At 39.4% G+C, this 24,545-nt stretch overlaps 1 protein-coding gene across 1 annotated transcript; it reads right to left on the bottom strand.

Annotated features, from left to right (window-relative positions):
* Positions 1–2,756: 2,756 nt before the first annotated feature.
* Positions 2,757–24,309, bottom strand: sprtn.S (SprT-like N-terminal domain S homeolog). The gene is made up of 5 exons (XM_018265335.2): positions 24,030–24,309; positions 17,236–17,335; positions 14,454–14,582; positions 14,050–14,320; positions 2,757–4,414 (listed from the first exon to the last, which is right to left on the bottom strand). The coding sequence occupies exons 1-5, from the start codon at positions 24,179–24,181 to the stop codon at positions 3,369–3,371; spliced, it is 1,698 nt and encodes a 565-aa protein (XP_018120824.1). The 5' UTR covers positions 24,182–24,309; the 3' UTR covers positions 2,757–3,368.
* Positions 24,310–24,545: the final 236 nt, after the last annotated feature.

Below are 24,545 nucleotides of genomic sequence, written 5' to 3'. Positions count from 1 at the left end.
CCCCTTTAAACTAGTGGTGATCCTATGCTTTTAAAATTGGGCGTTTGTTTTGGGAATATCTCTCCTTTAAAAGCCTGATTGCTGGCTGGGGAGGATTTAGCCCTTAGTGAAAAAACAGCGTTCAACGGACATTGATTACAGGTAATGCTAAAATGCACATAAAATATAAAACAAGTTAGGGACCGCCATTCGGGGTTTACCTTGACGTGGTATGGTGGCTTATCAATTTTATGATCATAACTTTGTAACAAAATAACCCGTTTTGGGTACATATGCAATAGCATTTATTATACTTATATATACTTTAAAGCCTTTAGAGTGCTCCCACAACCCCCCTGTTTTGATATATTATATATATATATATATATATATATATATATATATATATATATATATATATACATATATATATATATATATATATATATACATATATATATATATATACACACACACACACACACACACAATACACAGTCATATGAAAAAGTTTGGGAACCCCTCTTAATTCTTTGGAGTTTTGTTTATCCTTGCATGACAACTTCCTTTTAATACATAACATGCCTTATGGAAGCAGTAGGATTTCAGCAGTGACATAAAGTTTAATGGATTAACAGAAAATATGCAATATGCATCATTACAAAATAAGACAGGTGCATAAATTTGGGCACCTCAACAGATATTATTTAGTTGAGCCTTTTGTAAATGTAACAGACTCTAGACACCTCCTATAGCCTTTGATGAATGTCTGGATTATGAATAGAGCTATTTTTGACCATTCGTCCATACAAAATTCCTCCATTTCAGTTAAATTTGATGTCTGCCGTGCATGGACAGCCTGCTTCAAATCATCATAGATTTCCGATGATATTCAAGTTGGGGACTGTGAATATTGTACTTCTCCCTCTGCATAAATGCTTTTGTAGATTTCGAAGTGTGTTTAGGGACATTGTCTTGTTGGAATATCCGACCCCTGGGTAACTTAAATAAACTTTCTGACTGATATCCTGAAGAATTTGCTGATATTGGCTTGAATTCATCCGACCTTCGACTTTAACAAGGGCCCCAGTCCCTGAACTAGAATATGAGTAGGAGCAGGCCTGAATAGAAAGATTTGGAACAAAAAAACAACAACACCTAATATATAGCTTTAAAGAACAATAGTTTTTTGGCTGCTGGGAAAACTATAAAAAAAAATAAAGACCAATTGAAAAGTTGCTAAGAACACTGCATACTACAAGTTACTTAAAATTTTTCACCCAGAGTGATGTTTTCCCTATTAAGCTTTCAATACTGTTGAATAAAAGTTGTAAAGGTTTCTATGAATCCGCACAATAGTAGGTGGGAAAGTGCAGCAGACTATTCTTTCTTGGTAGGACTTTATCTTAGTTTTGGTATGTGAGGAAAAAACAGGTCTATTCAATACTAGTTTGGTCTTGTGTAGATAGATTGCTAATGTGCTATGCTGGCGGGGGTAGGGAGTGGATTATCTGGAAAAACATCTAAGATACACAAATATGTGATAGAGAAGGACCTCTTGTGGGTAATATATTAAACCACAGCAAACCATACCATTCAAAAGGAGGAATGGCTAGCAAAGTGTTTCTTTGTTTTTAAATATGTACAGATTCACAGGGAGAGAGTGAAATTCTTCCCAAATACAAAGTGATAGAGAAGGACCTAGGGACCTACTGGGTAATAAATTAAACCATAGCAAACCATACCTGTCAAAAGGAGTAAAGAGTTTCCTTGTTTTTAAATACTGTATTTACAAAGGCTTAGTAAGATACAATATGTAATATTGCAGTTTTGGTCTCAGTACTGAATAAGATCATTGCTAAAAATAGAGAAATTCCAGAAAAGAGAGAATAAGCCTAAAAGGGCTGTTCTTGGTTAAGAATAAAGAACGGACAAGTAGTTATTGTTTACACTGGAAAAGAGGCTCTATGGGGGGGGATAAAAGCAACAAACACTCTCCTCTAAGCTCTTCCTGATATTTTAGGGCAATAGCAAACAGTGAGATTTGTCACCTGCAGTAAGATCTGCTCTAAACGACAAATCCCCCCGTGTGCCGTTGCTCTTACAGAGGATGTGAAAGCATCCCTTAAAGGAGTTGTTCACTATAAAACTAGCTTTTGGTACGATGTTGAGGGTGATATGCTGAGTCTATTAGCTACTTGTCTTAATTTTTTTTATTATTTTGCGGTTTTTGAATTATTAAGCAGCTTTCCAGTTTTGGATTTCAGCAGCTATCTGGTTGTGAAGGTTCACATTACCCTATAAACCAGGCAGTAGTATGAATGAGAGACTGGGTGATGAATAGGAGGTGGCATAAATAGAAATATAAGTAATGAAAATGAACAATGTAGCTTCACAAAGCAATAGTTTGTGGGCTGCTGGGGTCACTGACCCCCATCTGAAAGCTGGAAAGAATCAGAAGAAGATGGAAAATAATTAATGTTGCCAAGAATTGGTCAATCTATAACATAATAAACGTTAACGTGAAGATGAACTACCCCTTTAGCATTAGAAGTGTAATATTAGAACTGTAAGGTGCTGCATTGTCTTGGTTCATCAGTAGTTCTTCCCAACAGACTTTTTTTCATAGCATAGCAAAAAAAAATTAAGGATTTTAACTTAGAGGCCTGGACTGGAGGTAGCCTTCCACTAGGTCAAGTAGGTTTGACCTTTGGAAAATATTAAACTACAAATTTTCTAAGACGACACCTTTTTAATAGAAAACCCAGAAGGCCATCTACATAGAATTCTTTATTTTATCTTAAATAACTGTGAGATTTTAAAACCATATTTATAAAACAGGGATGTCCAGCTTCATGCATTAATACCATTATAAAAAGTAGGGATGCACCAAAGGATTCGTTTTGGGATTTGGCCGAACTTAAGTGCCTGGCCGAACCAAATCCAAAAAATCATGTGACTGTCACAAACAAGGAAGTAAAAATAATTTAACCACATACACAGCACGCAGTTCTTCCAGCCCACCCCCCGGTTTCCTAATTGGCTTTAATTTGGGTTCCAAATTGGTTCGTTATTCAGCCAAATCTTTCACAAAGGATTCAGGGCTCGGCCAAATCCTAAAATAGTGGATTCGGTGCATCCCTAGTAAGATGACAATTATATTAGCATTTGCATAACTGTAAAAGAGGATTGTACATTCAGTCTGTTTGATTGACATAACTTTTCAAGTACAGTTTAATAGGAAGCCATGACAGGCAAATAGGGGTGTTTTGACTAGCCACTGCTTTCACCTTTAAAATTTCATATAAATATAATGATTAAATATCTATATTGGAGTATTTAAAAGTATGAGTTGACATAAAAAAACAAAAAACACCACTTCAGTCTTTTTATGTATTGCAGTTTTGTAAGCAGGTGTCTAAATGGTCATTGATTTTATCCTGTAAAACGTCAGTCCCACAAACAGGGCAGCACACCTTTATAGTGTGGTTGAAACCAGAAGCAGTTGTAGCAGCAGGCCGAGTGCAGCTCTTATTGTCATTAACATTAGTTTTGTTCCCTGAATGAATTATAAAAGAATCTTTATCATTTATTTGTAGCTTTTTGTAAAGGGGTTCTTTGATTGCACTATTTGATCCTTGAGAAGTAGATGGAAAACTTTGTAATGGAAGGGAGACGTCAAGTAAAATATCCTTCTGGGGTCCCGAAGAGGTACAGGTGTCTAAATGGTCATTGATTTTACACTCTAAAACTTCAGTCCCACAAACAGGACAGCTCACCTTTATAGTGTGGTTTAACCCAGAAGCAGTTGTAGCTGCAGGCCCAGTACAGCTCTTATTGTCATTAACATTCGTTTTGTTCCCTGAATGAATTATAAAAGACTCTCTATCATTCATTTGTAGCTTTTTGTAAAGGGGTTCTTTGTTTTCGCTATTTGATCCTGGAGAGGTAGATGGAAAACTTTGTGATGGAAGGGTGAAGCCGAATGAAATATCTTTCTGTGGTTTCTGAGAGGTAGACTGAATACTTGGTGACGGAAGGGTTAAGTCAAATGAATTATCCTTCTGCATCTTAAAGAACGGTAGGACTGATTTTTGTTTTGATGAAATCTGGTGTGATTTATTCTTGCTGCCGGATGGAAGCTTTATTGGAGAGCCATTTAAATTAATGAACACTTTGGTGTTTGCAACAGATACTTTAGTCAAAATAGACTGTGCTGGGGTTGATTTGGCACTCCCAATTTTGTTTGTCAGGAAAGTGCCATTAATATTTGTGCTAGGAGGAGTATGGTTCAGCAAAGGTACTGCTGCTTTATCTTTAGTTGGATTAATATTCAGAATTTTCAGCGGTGCATCAGATTTATTGGGTTCAAAAAGTTTGTAACCAGTGCCACTAAATGGAATAACTGTACGGATATCAACTCCATTGCTTTTTCCTAGGGGGAGAAAAAAAGAAAGAAAAAAAAAGAAAATGAAAAAAAAAGTCAACAAATCACTACTACACACAATCATATAAGCCTCTTTCCCACTATATTGGGAAAGCAGTTACACATTATAAAATTCAGCTATACAGTACTTAAAATACTCAAATTTCAGGTCCATCTTTTGGCATAAGAAAATTCAGTTGAAAAAGCTTATGTAATCCTTACACTTGCAGTTTTCTATAAGAACATTTAGGGGTAGATTTATCAAAAATCGGATGTGATTTTTATCTGCGATTCAAAATTTTTTTGGACTTAAACTCATACATTCGAGTTATATATTTGAAAACTCGAATGTCTGTGAGTTAAGAGGAAAAATTTGCTCCATCAGTTCAAGTTTTCGGGACATAAATTTGATCGATTCTAGTTTTTCCAGGACATTCGATCATTCAAGTTTTTCATGCAAGTTTTTGACATTCGGATTTTTCCCATAAACACACAAACATTGGAAATTCAAGTTTATTAGAGGTAGAAAAACCTTCACACAACTCACAAATTTGATTCTTGGTAAATATGTCCTTTAGTCTTTTGATGTTTAAGTTCTAATTACATAAAAAAAACACTTCTCCATCTATGTTTTTTGAATCACTGACAGAATCCAAATGGTCCAGGTAATGACCACGAGCAGATTACTAAAACATCCAGTGCAACATATGACTCACAGTGTGTGAGGAAAAAAAAAACAAAGATAACGGTGTCCAAAAGTGCACTTTGCTCAGTTCAATCAACTGAATAGAATTGTAATGTATGGTATAAATGGATCTATAAAATGTTTCCATGTTCCTTGGCCTTTAAAAGGGGTTGTTCACCTTCCAAAACACTTTCAGTTCAGTTCAATTGTTCACAAGAAATAAAGGCTTTCATCCCCCAATTACTTTGCATGTTTTATTTTTGACCGTTTTTTCACTGAGGTTTAAAGTTAAATGTTCCTGTCTCTGGTGTTTCAGTTTGGCAGCTCAGTGATCCAGACACAGATTCTGAAGGGTTACAATTTCCTACATTAGTGAATACATTTCTCAGCAGTATCTGTGGGATATCTGCAACTACTGTAACAATTATAACCATTGCTTTTAATGATACTTTAATGATTCTCGGGGATTCTGCTCAGCATAACAAAGATAAGAAATGTATCAATTAATATATCAATTTAGAACAGTTTCAGAAAGACATAAGATGGCGATGATCACAACTTGTAAAAAGTAATTGAAAACAACTGAACTAAAAAGGTAGAAATCTTTTCTACTCACCGTAATTTCTATTTCCAAGTTACTTTCATGGCAGCATTCACCAACATGGGTTATCCCCTCCCCTTTTGGTCATTGGAGAGGAACAGAAAACCTCCTCTACAAAGCCTCCTCCCTCCCCCTCACCACTGTCTTCGTAACCAGCGTCTGAAGGGTGGGCAGTTGGTGAATGCTGCCATGAAAGTGACTTGGAAATAGAAATTACTGTGAGTAGAAAAATTTTCTACCTTTCCCAAGTCACCATGGCAGCAATTCACCAACATGGGATCTACCAAGCAAAAAAGAAGGGAGGGACACATTGTCTGCTGCATAATTCCACTTTTTTAATTGATTAATGAACAACAGAATGAAGGATTTTCCTCCCAAATCTAGCTTCTTGGGACTGTAACACGTCCAACTTATAATGCCGAACAAAGGTTGAGGCTGATGTCCATCTAGCCGCTTTACAGATCACCTCTGGCGGGCCCTGGCTTCCGCCGCCCAGGATGTAGCAACAGCCCTGGTTTGAGTGAGCTTAAAGGTCTCTGGGAACCTCCCTGCTAGTCAACTGGTAAGCTGTCACGATGCAATTAATTATCCATCGACTAATCGTAGATTTAGACGGAGCCTGACCCTTCCTTGGGCCTCTTGGAATCAAAAAGAGTCTGTCCGACTTGCGCCAATTCTTTGTTCGCTCCAAATAGTGAGAGATTGTTTGCACTAAATCTAGTGTATGCCATTGTTCTTCACGTTCGGTCTTTGGCTTGGGACAAAATGAGGGTAAGACCACCTCCAGCTCCATGTGGAATTGAGAGATTACTTTCGGAAGAAACCCAAACGAAGGTCTCACCACCACTTTGTCTTGATAGATTACTGTGTCCGGCTCCTTTGCTGAAAGGGCATGGATCTCCTTTACCCTACATGCTGAGGTGACTGCCACCAGGAACAGTACTTTTAAGGTTGCATGCCAATCTGAAGCTTTCTCTATTGGCTCGAATGGTGAACCCATCAAAACCTTCAGCACCACTGGCAACTCCCAAGGAGGGACACGCGGCTTAACATATGGACGAATCCTCTTCAATGCCGCAAAAAAACTTACAACCAAAGAGTCTTCAGCCCAGGTTTTACCATTCAAAGCTGACAAGGCTGAAATCTGGCCTCTTAACGTACTATTACTCAAGCCTTTCTCATATCCAGAGAAAAGGAAATCCACGATGTGGCAGGACTCTGGATCTTTCGGCTCAAACCCTTTGGACTGAGCAAACTGCACGAATCGATCCCAAACTCGATAATATTGTGATGAGGTAGAAGTCTTTCTGGACTTTAAAAGAAGGGTCACTAGATCTCCTCTGACCCCCTTCTCATACAACCTCTGCCTCTCAATTTCCACACCGTCAAGGACATGTGTGCCACCTCTTCGCAGAACACAGGACCCTGTGACAACAGGTCCCATCTGACTGGCAGTCTCCATGGTTTCTCTATCGCGGACTGTCGCAACAACGGGAACCAAGGCCTTTTGGGCCAATGGGGGATTACGGCTATCACTACGGCACCCTCCTGATCTATCTTTTTCAGAACTCTCCAGATCATAGGAAATGGAGGAAAGACATAGGAGAACATCTTGCTCCAATCCTGCAACAGGGCATCTACCGCTGCGGCTGACGGGTAGGTTCTTCTGGAAAATAATTTTTGACATTTCCAGTTCACATTTGTCGCCATCAAATCGACCTCTGGTATTCCAAATCTCTTGAGTTATTTGGTGAAAAACCACAGAGTTGAGACTCCACTCCCCAGGAGCTAGGACATTGCGGCTTAGATAATCTGCCTGCAAATTCTGAACCCCAGGCACATGAAAGGCTACTAGTCCTGCTAGATTTTGTTCTGCCCAGAACATTATTGGAGTCAACTCTTATTAGGCTGGGACTTCTGGTTCCCCCTTGCTTGTGAATGTAAGCCACTGCTGTGGCATTGTCGGAACGTATCTTCACCCACTTGTGAGATATTTCTTCCGATAAGGCTTAGAGCTTGACCTATGGCTCTCAACTCCAGAATATTGGAAGAGACGGAACGCAGATCCCAGCTTCCCTGCACTGATCTGCCAGGCATGACTGCTCCCCAACCTGACTCCGATGCGTCTGTTGTAATGTATACTTGTTCGAACTTCCTCTGGCAAGTAAAGATCTCTCTTTAGATTTAGAGGGTTCAGCGAACCTGACTTGATCAGAAACTGTTGCAAAGGCTTGAGATGCCATCTCGCCCACTTCACCATCTGAATGGTTGATGTCATCACTCCTAGAAGTGACATACAGTCCTTCACTGTGACCTTTGTTTGTGCCGCAAATAAAGACATCCTCTCTTAAATCTGTTCTACCTTTTCCTGAGGAAGACTTACTCGGTCTCTGACGGTCTCTTTTTAAGCCCCCAAGAATACCAAGTCCTGAGTTGGCACAAGACAACTTTTCTGCCAATTTATGACCCATCCGAAAGCTTGCAATGCCTGTATCGCCTTGTCTCTGTTTCTTGCGGCATCTTCCTCTGACTCGGCCACAAACAGAATGTTGTCTAGATAATGGTATGCCGAAATTCCGACCTCTCTTAAGGCTGCAATATTGGTTATTAGCACCTTCGAAAACGTTCTTGGCGACGTTGACAGCCCGAAGGGAAGACAGGTGAACTGAACATGTTGGCCTCCCGTCATAAATCGAAGGAACTTCCTGTGCGGCTTGTAAATTGGTATATGGAAATAGGCGTCTTTTAGGTCTAACTTTATCAACCAAGACCCTGGACGAATCGTCAGAATGATTGAGGCTAATGACTCCATCTTGAACTTTCGACATGAAATGAACCGATTGAGGGGCCTCAGATCCAGAACTGGCCTGAAGGCCCCCGATGCTTTCCTCACCAAGAACAGCTTTGAATAGAATCCCAAGCGCTGCTGGGAGACCGGCACCATCTCCACCGCGCCAGACATCTTGAGCTGTTGAACATAATCTTGAAAAATAGCTTCCGTCCCTAAAACTTTCGGGGCCGTTGGACAACAAAAAATATTGTGTCTCGGCATCTTGGAAAACTCCAGTCGATACCCCTCCTGGATTATCTTCAAGACCCAGACATCTTGGATTTTTGAGACCCAGATCTGTTGAAAAAGGGCTAACCTCGCCCCCACCGCCACAGCCTGGGTCTGCCATATCTCATTGTGACTTACTGGAACCTGCGAGGAAGGTCGAAGTCTTCTTATTGGACTGCCGTCCGTCTCCGCGAGAGTTTCTCCAATTCTGCTGTTTGCCATAGCTTCTACCTGGTCTGGAATATCTTCGGTCACAAATAGTATTCCCAGTTGGGGATGATTGTCTAGACCTCTGCCGCTTAAACCTTCTTTCCTGGGGAAGAAATACGCTCTTCCCTCCAGATGCCTTTTTAATAATGGAATCTAATTTTTCACCAAACAGCATCTCTCCTTCGAAGGACAACGGACACAGATTTGATTTAGATGCCATCAGCCATAAGGCACGCCTTGAAGCCACCGACAGTGCCATGGACCTCGCCGAAAGTTTTACCAAATCCAAAGAGGCATCTGCCATAAATTCCACAGCGAGCCTTAACTCCGAGAGCATTTCTTTCAAATTCGCCCTTCTCACATTAGATGAAATGGCCTCATCCAGGTTATCCAGCCACACCTTCATTGCCCTTGAGGTAGAAGTTATTGCCACTGCTGGCCTACAAGCTGCTCCAGCTGAAACATAGATTTTTTAAGATTAAACTCTAATCTTTTCTCCATAGGATCCTTGAATGCAGCCGCATCATCGACTGGCAACGTAGTCTTCTTTGCCAACCTAACCACTGCTGCATCAACCTTGGGCGGATTATCCCACAGCTTCGAGAAAGCATTTTCAATTGGATATCTCTTCGAGAATCTCCCCTGTATTACAACTTTCTTCTCCGTATTCTTCCACTCCGAGTGAATTAAATCTTTAATCGACTCGTACCGGAAATGTCGGTGCTTTCTTCTTGAGAGAGGAAAGAATCTATCTGCTGAGGAACCTTTCGGAGCCTCTTCTGTTAATGTCAGCGCTTTTCTTACAGCCTTAATCAAACTGTCAACTGCTGCGACATCTAGAGTAGTTTCTTCCTCTGAAACAAATTCTCCTTCCTCAGTTAAACTTTCCTCTGGATCATACAATTCCTGTTCTGAAACTTCAGATAACGAGTCATAGAGCGATTCCCTGACTCTCCTAGACCTCCTGCCAGATACAGGTACAGACGTCGATGCTGAGGCATCCTGCACTCCCTGTACCACAGCCTGCTTGATTAGCGACACTAAAGCATCCAGCTGAGGCATCACTGCGGCTTGTTGTTGTCCCGCAGGAGATTGTCCCTCTGTTGACTTCTTGGATCCAGAAGCATCTTTGTGAGTGTCGCTGGAGGCAGGGAGACTAAAAGGCAAGATATAAATCATCAGCCATATACTCCATATATCTCTCTCTTTTTTTTTTTTCCCCAATCTTTGTTTCGCTTACCCAGAGCCTTTAGATTGTGCTCCTTTCCCAGAGCTAACCATTTCCATCTTGAAAACACGTTTCCAGCGATGGTGACCGTCGCAGGCGAAAACACGCAGGCGTTCCATTAAAGGCGCCTGAAAGTGACGTAATTACGCTCACGTAAACACGCGTGCGTTCTGCGTCCAAACGCGCTTCCGGATGTGTGCATCATTTCCGGTCCTTGGAACGCATAGGAGCCATTTTGGACTGCACACGCTCTGGAAAGTATGCTAGGCCCATTTCCCTGCATATTATACTGTTAGCTTCCAGCACCCACCCTGCTTCAAAGGGTATGGACTCTTGGACCCACATCGTCCTCTGGAAGCTCCTCTCCTATGGCGACCCCCGCAGAGAGCACAAGGGAGGCATCGAAGAGGGGGGAAAAGAGAGAGAAAAACCCCCATCTTACGGAATACATCTTGGGTAAGCACTCCAACAATCCATATGACCGAAGGACAGGAAAAAAAGACAGTGGTGAGGGGGAGGGAGGAGGCTTTGTGGAGGAGGTTTTCTGTTCCTGTCCAATGACCAAAAGGGGAGGGGATAACCCATGTTGGTGAATTGCTGCCATGGTGACTTGGGAAAAAAAGTGTTGGAAGGTAAACAACCCTTTTAAAGAAGAAAAAGTACCATCACCGGGGGTGCCAAAATTAAACACCCCGGTAACTATAATCGTTCACTCAAAACCATGGACTATTGCTCTTATTAGCTGAAAACTGCATCAGGGTAGTTTTGTAAGAGTGCCAGGTAGGAGTGCCATGACACCATGCCATGCTATGTAGTTGCACCTACAAAAGTACCCTGGGTCGTTGTAATTTTCAGTGACCAGAAGCCCCATTCCGGGGACTCATAAGCAATCAGTGGAGGGTTGCCTAACATATCTTCTCCTTTAAGCTATTTTTTTTTTTCAGCAGAAATACAATGAAAAAAGGTCCCTGTAAACTATTTTCAAATGTTGTAACTATATAGACAAGACGCATAGGAAAATAATCATTTGGAACCAGCTCCAACCACTGGCAATACTAGTTATTTTCATGTCTACAAAGCAATATTTGCAAATGAACATTCCTATCAAAAGAGGATTTCCATGAGTACACAAAGGCTTTTGCAAACAGTCAGGTTGTTTAAGCACTGTGTCAGCAACTTGGTGATACACCCCGGATGGTGCACCTCAGTGTCGGCTAAACCTTTCTATTATATCATAATAGATATAATTATAGTCCTACAGATGACAAAATCAACATACATAATCTTAGATTATCTTTGAATGTTAACAAGAGTGTTTTAATGTTAAATTTAGGCCAAGAATAAGAGTGTAAGATATGAAATAGATTAAAAAAAATAATAATAATTACAGTCCTGAATCAAAATTCATTCAAAATTTACCTTTAAAGGACATGTAACCCTCCACAAAAATTGAATCAGTGAACAGACTCTTTAGTTAACTGCCACTCTGGTTAACAGTAAGGCTGCAGCATCCCCTTAATCACTTGGAAATCATTCTACTCCTCTAACCCACTCTGCCCCCTACCTCAGGAATTTACTTTGGCTGTTGGCTAATGAGCACTCAGTTCTTCTCAGCTCAGATTACTAAACACACCCTCCAGTCTAACAGCCAATAAAGAGATAGCATTGCTGGTTCCCATAGAAACTCTAGCTCATCCTATTTTCTCCTAACAACCTCTCCTGAGCTCAGCTTAAAGAGATACTGGGGCTCATTTATCAACACTGGGCAAATTTGCCCAAGGGCAGTTACCTATAGCAACCAATCATGATTAGCTTTTTATAGCCAGCTGCTAGTAGAACAATGAATGGAGAAATTTTTGGGTTGCCATTGGTTACTGCCCATGGGCAAATTTGCCCGGTGTTGATAAATGACCCCCACTGACAACAGAAATTTAACTTTTTTTACATCTATCATAATATTTCCTTTGAAAGCTACTTATAACTTTGCCATAAAGTATTTGCACGATGCTTTTACATTACCTGTCTGAGGCCCCATGTTACTGTATGAGGGGGGCTACCATATTTATGCAGCAGGAGTCCGTTAGCATTAGAAACTTTAACTGACAGGCTGAGATGGGACAGTCAGGTTGGCAAAACAGTAGGTTTAGAAACTTCAACTAACAATAACTTACAAAAACAAACCTCTCAGTAAAAAACATGAGCTAAGTAAGTTTTAGGGGCCGATTCATCAAGCTCGAGTGAAGGATTCGAAGTAAAAAAACTTCGAATTTCGAAGTGTTTTTTGGGCTACTTCGACCATCGAATGGGCTACTTCGACCTTCGACTACGACTTCGAATCGAAGGATTCGAACTAAAAATCGTTCGACTATTTGACCATTCGATAGTCGAAGTACTGCCTCTTTAAAAAAAACTTCGACCCCCTACTTCGGCAGCTAAAAGCTACCGAAGTCAATGTTAGCCTATGGGGAAGGTCCCCATAGGCTTGCCTAAGTTTTTTTGATCGAAGGATATTCCTTCGATCGTTGGATTTAAATCCTTCGAATCGTTCGATTCGAAGGATTTAATCGTTCGATCGTAGCATTTGCGCTAAATCCTTCGACTTCGATATTTGAAGTCGAAGGATTTTAGTTCCTAGTCGAATATCGAGGGTTAATTAACCCTCGATATTCGACCCTTGATGAATCGGCCCCTTAATGTACATTCATATTTTAAAATGTACTTTTTTAGTGTTAGTATCATTTTAAGCATTAGCGTGCTCTACCCCAGCATAACTTTTTATCACAGTATGTTGTGCCTGTGTAAACCTGCATTCTGCATTGCATGAACTTTACAGCATGAACTGTTTGCAGATGTCAATGTTACTAATAATGTGTCAAAGGGAAAATGGCAGCCGGGTGAAAGCGGCTATTTGTTTTAGGAAAATGCGATGGTGCTGGCAAATGGAGGGGGTATATGCAATACAAATGATGTGGCTTGGGTGGGGAAGATATGCCCATCTTATATACATGGTAAGAAAATTTAAGGCTTTACATATCCTTTAAACATATTTACTGAAGTGGGCTGCATAAAATCAGGATTATCAGAGGGAAACAAAGTTTTGAGTATAAAACGGAAATGAGTCAAACCAATATTGTATTTATTTTGTTTTTAAATAAAATTAATTTATTTTCCACCCAGTTTGATTTATTATCAGGCTTTAGAAAATGTGTTAGAAATCAAGAATAGGTAGATATAAAAACGAAAATTTACAGGAACTTGATGAAGATACATTAAAATGTTGCTAGTCTATAAAACAGACTGAGTGCCTGGCAAGCTTTCATTTTCAATATTTGTCCCATTCTGTGCCAAAAATAACAAAAAAACATACGTTTTTAAAAAAAAAAAAAAAAAAAAAAAAGATCTTGTAACAATTCGCTGCAACAATTTTGCTTGACACAAGTCCTATTCACAGAACTATAGTTTTTAAACGGGGGGGGGGGAGACAGTCTGCCCTTTTATGCGGTAGTTAACCTTTAAATTAACTTTTATCATGATGTAGACTAATATTCTGAGACTGTTTGCAACAGATAATTTTTTTGAAACAGATGATTTGGCTGAACTATTTGCTATAGTATTGGTTTCAAATCATTCTAAACATATACACACTCCTCACACCTTTTCCAACAACCCTGTCTCTGCAGTTACTAGTGATTCATTTGATATGACAGGCCCGTCAGCAAATTGTGTGCAAATTTTTACCACTGATTTGACTGAGCTTGTTTGCTTTAATCAGACAGGGTGTTCAGTTGAATACACTGAAGGTTTTAAATCAGTAGCTGCATTCTAATACTAACTGTAAACTAGACTACTTGAATTTCATTACCTTTGACATGAGATGAGCTGTTAACCTCAGATATAGTAGGATCATTTTTTCTCTTCCTTTTCTGGGGATAGTTTTCAGGCTCCTTGACTTTAACAAATGAACCTCCACAAGTGCGTTGATGGTCAGCCCACCAAGGATCAAGAGAAGATGGTGCTCGGTTCATTGCACGCTTCACATAACCAAAATATGGCTTTCTTTTCTGACATGGTCCATTGCATAGCCACCAGTGTTTTCTGTATTCATCCACTTCATCATGAAAATTGTGATAAACCTTAAAAGGAAAAAAAATACTGAGAGTTTATTTTCAAGAACATAAAATTCAGTTCAGACCCATTTTTCACATGTATAGTTATCCAGAAGCTCAACATTTAAGATTTTCAGTAAAGTGAATGGTAAGTACTGACTGAAATATTGGCCCCAGTTCTCCCATTTATGCGCTCCATGTGCTTGCAGAATTCAGGGCCATGTGAATCATGATCTTTATTGTTGTGGGTGACAAATAGTAGAGCATGGATCATCTCATGAAGAAGGGTCTGCAGGGTTTAAATAAAAACATGTAGTTTTAATATAGATTCAGTTCAAACACGATCGACATTTCTTCAACACTGAATGCACTGAACTGTTAAAAGGGGAATTAAAACCAAAATTACAATTATGTCCTTAACTGCTTAGTGAGAGCAATGAGCCCATTTCAAATTTACTTTTATTCAGCCATTTGTCTAAATAAGACACTGCTCTTCATATTGCTCTCTGTCTCCTGGAGATTTTAAAGGTGTCCTGAAGGGACGGAGTGGTTAAACACATTAAACCTGAGCCTCTCCCTGCTTTTTAAAATATATATAATTAAGATTTTATTAACAGATTATTTAGTCCTTTAGTCCTTGAAATTGGATCCAAATTTGCCATTGAACTTCACAAGCATCCATTTCAAAGTACAATAGTATCAGTTTGTGCCAGCATGGCCAGACCAACGTAATTAGGAGTATAATGTGACTTAAGCTGGGCCATAGATGTAAAGATCTGATCGTTTGAATCCTCGAACGATCGGACTTCCCCATCTCCCGACCTGCCATTAATCATTCAGATCAAATAAAGTAGAAAAGAACAGATCAGTCGCTGTTCTGCCCCTGACAGCAATCGTACGAAAGTTATGCCCGACAAAAGCTAGTGACAGTCTCCCACTGAAAATCGTATGATCGGCAATACATGCAGAGATATTATCGGCAGCCGACAGAACTTTTCGAACCTGTCCAATCGACCAAACGACTGATCTCCGACAGATGAAAAATGTCGGGACTCTCCACACGCGGTCCGAAAATTGTACGAATCCTCGATTCGTACGATCAGATCTTTGTGTCTATGGCCAGCTTTAGAGCAGACTGTGGGGATGCTATTCATGCAAGTCACACAGAAGTGTCAGAGTTTATTAACAGTTTCGTTAACGGTTACTAACCCAGTGTTGCTTCAATTATTGGGCAGTCACTTTTAGATTTTGCCTTGACAAAGCCAGCAGGCGAAACACGTGTTGGCACACTGGGAAGCGCTTTTTGTGAAGTCTCCTGGGCGCTTTCCTTATTTTTACTATTGCAAAATAATTTCCTATTGATTTTAAACCTTTGCGACCGCATTGATTCTTCTTTTATAATCTTACCTGTTATCCAATGGCACTGTGGGATTTGTAGTTTTATAGGGAAGATTAGCTCTCCGAATTATAAGATAGCAAGGTAAAATTGAGACTACAGTCCCCAGTGACCTACTTTCTTCTCCGTGTGGGGTCCCAGACTTAGAAAAATACAGGCAGCTAGAACTTGGGACTTCTCCACCTCTAACAATTTTCCTATTCCTCCTTTCTCTTTCAATGCTGGTCTCCTTTGAATAATTTTATGCAAACGTTTTTTAACACCCTATAACTTTAACGGGGGTGTATGGATTAATTATTACTCACCAATTTTTATGCAGTCTTCAAAGATTACCTTAATTGATTTGCAGCAATTTTAATGAATTTAGTAAAGTTTACTTTTTAACAGTTAATCAGTTATTTACAATCTTCTATAATGAATGGATTTTAATGTGTGATATATAATAATGAATTAACTTTAATCTCACCTGGGTCAATTTAATCCTGGTTATTTAAGTTAACTTCTTAATTTCATTTGAAGCACTAGCACTTTATAGCACAATATTAATTAATTCTGTTACATGATTTTTAATTGCTAATGAATTATTAGCACCTAGCACATAGCACTTTATTGGGTAACCCAGCAATGGCTGCCCAATAATTGAAGCAACACTGGGTTAGTAACCGTTAACGAAACTGTTAATAAACTCTGACACTGCTGCACTAATATTTGAATTTTCTTTAATTGGTGGTCAATTGAATAGAGAGGGGTTTTACTTCTTTTCATTTCTATAACACATTATTTTGGTAATCACACCTCTTTCGTTCGGAAAACGTATTGCTTTTTTAGGAAGGTACACTGAACAATTCTTTCTTTATAAAGTCACACAGAAGGTTAATGATTAAGACATATTGGCCCTAAACACACCTTCACCAATGTATAATGTTATTGGAATTAAGAAACAACAAATCTGGCTCAGTTTTAACAATCCACTACAGAAAAAACAAATCTATGGTGCTTCCCTCAGCACCTATGAGCTGTATTCTGGGCAGAACCACAAAAAGGCAGCCTAGAGAACATTAAAAAAGGTTTTATTGACAAATGCAAGTAGAGACTAACCTTTTGCCTACCAAGCATGTTACTGATACATGCAAAAAGGCAAAGGTTGTCTGCAGTTGAAAATTTAGGTGCAATACAGTTCCATTGGCAATGAACCATGGAGGCTAACATGACAAATTGTTACAAAACCATTGAATTTAGCAAAACTGTGCAGTGTAGTTATTTGGAGTAGAAAGACATTTCATAAACCTAAGCACATTGGGTATCAAATTGTTCAGTGGACCCCTGTTTTGATTCATTCAGGATTTTATACATTGGTGCCTAATGAGATGTGAGAGATAAGATGCTGCAAATCTGAGCAAATCTTTGCTGGTAGTTCGGAGTAGAAATATATTCACTGGGTGAAAAAAGGGATATCTAGTTTTTTTTACTACAAGCCCCCCACCCCCTAAATGCTCCTAAAGTAAAGGAACAAAAGGGTTAAAAAAAATCAACATATTAAACTTACCTCTACTAGATCTTTCCTTGGCCTCAACTTCAAAAGGGGCTCACTAAGTCGTATAGAGCATAATCCACCTCTCCCTTCATAACTGCATACACCAGCACACCTTTAAAAAAAACAACAACATCACATATGTAGGTAATGCTGATTTACACAAATGGTCTTAACTACACCTAAAAAGCAGAATTAACAAAGTTGTAGTTTTGGCTTAGAAATGCACAAAAAAAAACCCATATCTTCTGTCAAGCAGAGGTGTATATTGAAGTCTATTGTCTATTTAACATGGTGAAGGATACCTCTGTACACAGATATTGCTATTTAGCCAAGCTATACTACTTCAGAAAAAATGTATCTACATTTTTGCTGAAGATTATTCTCTGCTGAAAAACTCATTAAAACCCCTAATTAAAAAAACAACTCACTTTTGTGGAGCTAAACAGAGACATCCTGGACAGATGCTGGCTAAAATTCTAAATCTCAATTAAGTCTAAATCAATTGTGCCTTTTAAATATATAACCAGGTAAAGTAGTCTTTAAATCAAACCAAATAGACTGACCAATACAACACAAAATATGTATAATATAAAAGATCTCTCCTTGAAAACTTTATAAACTAGGCCCCCTTCTGTAGAAGATAGTTAAGAAAACATGTTAACTTGTGGCCACTGATACTTCATTATCTGCCCTTCCCCAAGGTGAAGAAAATGTTTATCACATTTGCATCTTCTGCTCATTAAAAAAAAAAATATATATATTATACCTAACTGGCCCCAGGTTAGGATCACAAAGATACTTTTTTTGGGGGGGGGGTGTTACATGCTCACAAATAACAGCAATTATTAATAAGAGTACACACATCTTTGTTTAATACAAGTAATATTGTTGGTTGATTTTGTCCTACGGTATATAAAAAAAAATATTTCCAATGCAAATAATGGTCTAATAACACTGTGCAATACTGGTTGTATTTTAATTTTAATGGTTTTGATTGGTTGTTTGTGCCTCTAAAACATCATTTTCAACAGTGAAATGATGCAAAAGCTTCTGAATGCCAATACCACCAGGCAAAAAAGTATTATTTTGATTGGATGAATTTGATTTCAGTAATTTTACTGCATTGCTGTTGATTAGTTGTTATTAATTTTGGATTCAACGAAATGTGTACTTTCCAAAAATGCTTTTTTTTGGGGGGGGGTTAAACCTATTTTTGTTGCTTTACATCCTATTAAATTTGGCATATGTGTTGATTCTGCTTAGTAAACAGACCTTATGATAACTGTTCTGAAACATTTTAATTTTGGAGTTTCTAAATGTATACTGCAGTAATCCTATACAAAGGGGGTATTAAAGTGTTCAGTGGACCCCTTGCATTCATATTTATGATGTATTATTCTGGTACCTAATAACATGGGAGATAAAAATCTGAGACTTTTGAACTTTCAGAATTTGGATACATTCATATAAAAACTAAAATGGTTTTGCAGAGTAGTATTTTGGAGTAGAAAGTCATTTTTCCACTCTGAATTTGTCAGAATATGTGCCTTCCAAAAATATATGGTTTCCTTGGAAAACCAAGTGTCAGAGGATATTTGGTCTTGGTGCTTTCTACTAGGATTTTGAAGCCAAAAACTCTTCAAAACTATACATACCTGACTACCTTGCCTGATGGAAGTCATTGTTCTCTGCTGTGTCATGTAACGTGTTTCAGCCTGCTGTGAGACATTGTGTATGCCTTAACCCAGGGATCCCCAACCTTTTGAAGCCGTGAGCAACATTCAGAAGTAACAGGAGTTGGGGAGCAACACATACATGAATAAAGTTCTCGAGGTGCCAAATAAGGGCTGTGATTGGCCATTTGGCAGCCCCTATGTGGCTTGTCAACCTACATCAGCCAACTAATGCAGGTGCACACCTGGTCTCTCTGTAACATACACGGTGCTTGGGGCATAGGAGGACGGCACCTCCACTATTCAATGCAAAACGAAGTACTCCAGCACAAGTATTCTGCGTAAGGGTTACTACCCTTACATTGGGGTACAACCTATACAGTCGTGACGGTTTGCACCTCAATGGAAGGGGGTCCGCGGTGCTAGGGGAAAGAATGGCTAAGAGGTTGGAGGAGTGTTTAAACTAGGCAAGGGGGGGGGGGCTATCTGAGATAAAGAATTATGGGGAAGCTAGGGTAGACGGGGCAGTTGGTTAGTAAGGGGTCATGGGGGAGGAGTGAGGGGGGCATACAGTTTACCAGCTAAGGAGGTCCCTCTGTTACAAGGAAAACAGAATAATACTAACTTAACGTATAATTCTTCACTAAGTAATGCAAATTTCAAAAGTAAAAGTAGTAACCTCCGCTGTATGCTAGCAAATGCACGGAGTTTGTCAGGTAAAATGGGAGACCTGGAATTAATTGCATGCTCTAAAAATTATTATATAATTGGTATCACTGAGACCTGGTGGGATGAAACATGTGACTGGATTGTGAATTTAAATGGTTACACCCTTTTTAGGAGGGACAGAGGCATTAAAAAGGGTGGAGGAGTGCGTTTGTATGTAAAGCCTGAATTAAAGCCATGCACTAAAGAAATAACAATAGCTGGCACTGGTGAGGGTGTACAATCACTCTGGGTAGAGATTTTAACTGGGCAAAAGGTAACAAAAAGAATTATCATTGGTGTATGCTATAAACCACCTCGTATAAGTGTCGAGTATGAAGCCCAGCTACTCTTGCAGATACAAGTGGCTTCACAGCTGGGTCAAGTTGTTGCTATGGGCGACTTCAATTATCCAGACATTGACTGGGGTAATGGGGTTGCTAAGACAGAAAAAGCTAGTAGGTTTGTAAATATGCTGAATGACAACTTTTTATTCCAGCTCGTTCAAGCACCTATTAGGAATAACTCTCTTTTGGACCTTGTAATAACTAACAATACTGAACTCATCTCTAACATTTGTGTGGGTGAGCATTTAGGGAATAGTGATCATAACATGGTCTCCTTTGAGATTCTGTTGCAGAAGCAATTCTATAAGGGAGTAACTAAAACACTAGGGGGCCGATTCATCAATAGTCGAATATCGAGGGTTAATTAACCCTCGATATTCGACTGGGAACTAAAATCGTTCGACTTCGAATATCGAAGTCGAACGATTTTGCACAAATCCTGCGATCGATCGATCGAAGGATTTTTCGTTCGATCGAACGATTCGAAGGATTTGAATCCAACGATCGAAGGAAAATCCTTCGAACAAAAAATCACAGGCAAGCCTATGGGGACCTTCCCCATAGGCTAACATTGACTTCGGTAGGTTTTATCTACCGAAGTAGGTGGTCGAAGTATTTTTTAAAGAGACAGTACTTCGATTATCGAATGGTCGAATAGTCGAACGATTTTTACTTCGAATCGTTCGAATTCGAACGAATTTAACCAATTCGATGGTCGAAGTACCCAAAAAATACTTCGAAATTCGAAGTTTTTTACATTCGAATTCTTCACTCGAATTTTGTAAATCTGCCCCTAAATTTCAGACGTGCAAACTTTGACAGTATAAGGGCTGCAACATATTAAGTGGGAAATGCTTTTCACAGGGTTAAACACAGAACAAAAATGGGAAGTCTTTAAAATGCTGCTTAATAAATATACTTGTCAGTATATTCCACTTGTAAGCAAGGAACGTCGTTGCAAAGCAAAACCTTTTTGGTTCAATAGAAGCGTTGGTGTTGAGGTGGGTAAGAAAAGACGTGCTTTTAAGGCTTTCAAGTTAGCTGGTACAGCCGAAACATTTATAAGGTACAAGGAGGCCAATAAATCATGCAAGGAAGCTATAAGGCAAGCTAAAATTGCTATAGAAAAGGATATTGCAGCAAGCAGTAAAAAAAAATCCAAAATTATTTTTTAAATATGTTAATAGTAAAAAAATGAAGCAGGAAGGGGTGGGACCCTTACTATCAGAGGGGGGTCAGCTGGTTGATAAAAACAAAATAAAAGCGCAGATTCTGAACTCATATTTTTCATCTGTCTACACAAATGAGGAACCAGTAAGTGAAGGTTTCCTTCTTAACAGTCCCAATTCTAGTAATACAACTAATGATGCATGGTTCACACATGAAGAAATTCAAAAGAGACTAGAACATGTTAAGATTAACAAAGGTCCAGGGCCAGATGGTATTCATCCCAGGGTAATTAGCGAGCTTAGCTCTGTGATTGCCAAACCTCTTTACTTAATTTTTCAGGATTCATTGAGATCTGGCATAGTGCCGAGAGACTGGCGAATTGCCAATGTGGTGCCTCTATTCAAAAAAGGATCCCGTTCTCAGCCTCAAAACTATAGGCCAGTTAGTCTGACGTCAGTGGTAGGAAAGCTTTTCGAAGGGTTAATAAAGGATAAGATCCTGGACTTCATAGCAAATCATAATACTATGAGTTTGTGCCAGCATGGTTTTGTGCGTAATAGATCTTGCCAGACTAACTTAATTTCTTTTTATGAGAATGTAAGTAGAGACCTCGATTCTGGGATGGCAGTGGATGTGATTTACTTAGACTTTGCTAAAGCATTTGATACAGTGCCACACAAAAGGTTACTGGTTAAATTAAGGAATGTTGGCCTGGAACATAGTATTTGTACCTGGATAGAGAACTGGCTAAAAGATAGACTACAAAGAGTGGTGGTAAATGGAACATTTTCTAATTGGACCAGTGTTGTTAGTGGAGTACCACAGGGCTCTGGACTAGGTCCCTTGCTTTTCAACTTGTTTATTAATGACCTGGAGGTGGGCATTGAAAGTACTGTTTCTATTTTTGCAGATGATACTAAATTGTGCAGAATTATAGGTTCCATGCAGGATGCTGGCACTTTGCAGAGTGATTTGTCTAAACTGGAAAACTGGGCAGCAAACTGGAAAATGAGGTTCAATGTTGATAAATGCAAGGTTATGCACTTTGGCAAAAATAATACAAATGCAAGTTATACACTAAATGGCAGTGTGTTGGGAGTTTCCTTAAATGAGAAGGATCTAGGGGTCTTTGTAGATAACACGTTGTCTAATTCTGGGCAGTGTCATTCTGTGGCTACTAAAGAAAATAAAGTTCTGTCTTGCATAAAAAAGGGCATTAACTCAAGGGATGAAAACATAATTATACCTCTTTATAGGTCCCTGGTAAGGCCTCACCTGGAGTATGCAGTTCAGTTTTGGATTCCAGTCCTTAAGAGGGATATAAATGAGCTGGAGAGAGTGCAGAGACGTGCAACTAAATTGGTTAGAGGGACGGAAGACTTAAATTATGAGGGTAGACTGTCAAGGTTGGGGTTGTTTTCTCTGGAAAAAAGGCACTTGCGAGGGGACATGATTACACTTTACAAGTACATTAGACAACATTATAGACAAATGGCAGGGGACCTTTTTACCCATAAAGTGGATCACCGTACCAGAGGCCACCCCTTTAGACTAGAAGAAAAGAACTTTCATTTGAAGCAACGTAGGGGGTTCTTCACAGTCAGGACAGTGAGGTTGTGGAATGCACTGCCGGGTGATGTTGTGATGGCTGATTCAGTTAATGCCTTTAAGAATGGCTTGGATGATTTTTTGGACAGACATAATATCAAAGGCTATTGTGATACTAAGCTCTATAGTTAGTATAGGTATGGGTATATAGAATTTAATTAAAAGTAGGGATGGGTGTATGTATGTGTAATGGAAATGGAAGTCACTACTCACATCCAAGATGGCGACGGCGTCCAAGATGGCGACTCCTTGCCCCTCCATGTGGATCCTGCTGGTCGCAGCACTATGACGCCAGCGTCTTCCGACGATTGGTCGCCGGCGACGGAATGGTCGCCGGCGCCAGAACGTGCGCCGGCGTATAGACGCCAGCGTCATGACACCATTGCGCCCAAACCTTGGCGCCAATCCTGGCCTATATAAAGCCTTCTGGACACTGCAGACATTGCCCAAGTATAGGTTTAACTTCGTGTATTCCTGGGTGTGTTATTATTGATTGATTCCTGTGTACCAACCTTGCCTGTTATTTCGGATTGACCCTTCGCTGCCTGGATTGAACTTTTGCCTGGACTTTGACTACTCTCTTGCCTCACCCTTCTGATACCACGAACTGATACACCCAGCCAGAGCCTCCTGACGAGTATCACTTAAATAAATAAATATATGGATTGCACACTCAGACTTGAAAAATGATCAAAGTTTATTATATCAAACACTTACATGATAGCAGAAAACCTATCATGTAAGTGTTTGATATAATAAACTTTGATAATTTTTCAAGTCTGAGTGTACAATCCATATATTTATTTAATTAACCCCTTTTTGGTCTGCCTAGTAGCGTTGTATATATCTATATATAAAAATAAAACATTGGAGGGTTTAGGGTGCATGGGGCTTTCTAAATCACTTGAATTTTTGTGTATAAAATATATCTGTGATATTTATAATCTTAAAGCTTGTTACAGCAGTGAAATTACACAAAAACTCTGTAATGGCATTTTTCTCATTGAAGTTGAATTTATTTTGGTCTTTTCTCTGTACCGCTGCATAATGCTGACATATACACAGCTCCTGAACCAACTGCATGCCTTTTTGGCAATTTTGCAGCTTGGATGTATTATAAGCATGTATTTAGAAGGTCAATACATTCCGCAGGCCTGTAAAAATCAATGTGAACTCACTTCTACATCCCCCAGACTTACTTCTAAATAAAAGATTTAAAACTCTTATAACATGTTTCTATGGAGAAAATATACATTAAAAATAAGTCGTTTAACTTAGAAAACAAAGAAAACTTTCGACTTACAGCGTCATTCTTGCGCTCCACTTTACCTCTACACCAGACAACTGACCCCAGAAAAACGTGTCGTTGAACTCCAGGAATAACGCACGAATATCGGGGTTCGGGTCCAGTAGCTCCCAAGTTGGATCAACTACCGACATCTGCATATCACCCATCAGTCCCGCTTTAATTAACAGACCCCGCACTGACGAATCACTGGTAAAAAGTCCCGAAGTCCCAACAGCTTCCGCCAACTCTACTCTTAGCGGACGACTAATCTAGATGTCACAAGTCTCAACTCGCGAGAATGTGACGTCACGTTACACGAATGTAAACACAGTGATGAGGCTCGTTTGAGTGACAAACTAGGACCAAGTATGTCAGTTGTGCAAAAAGAAGATTTTAGAGACAGAACAATGGGTTATTTAAGTGAATAAAGGAGGACATTGACCTACAATTATGTTTTACTCTTGAAAGGTGCCGGTTCTGCAGCAGAAAGTCCTGGAGTTACTTACAAGACGTCAACAAAAAACAGCAGTG

Source organism: Xenopus laevis, chromosome 5S, assembly GCF_017654675.1.
Source record: "Xenopus laevis strain J_2021 chromosome 5S, Xenopus_laevis_v10.1, whole genome shotgun sequence".
NCBI classification, from domain to species: domain Eukaryota; kingdom Metazoa; phylum Chordata; class Amphibia; order Anura; family Pipidae; genus Xenopus; species Xenopus laevis.
The sequence above is the reverse complement of the archived record's forward strand: the minus strand, read 5'-3'. Positions and strand labels throughout refer to the sequence as shown.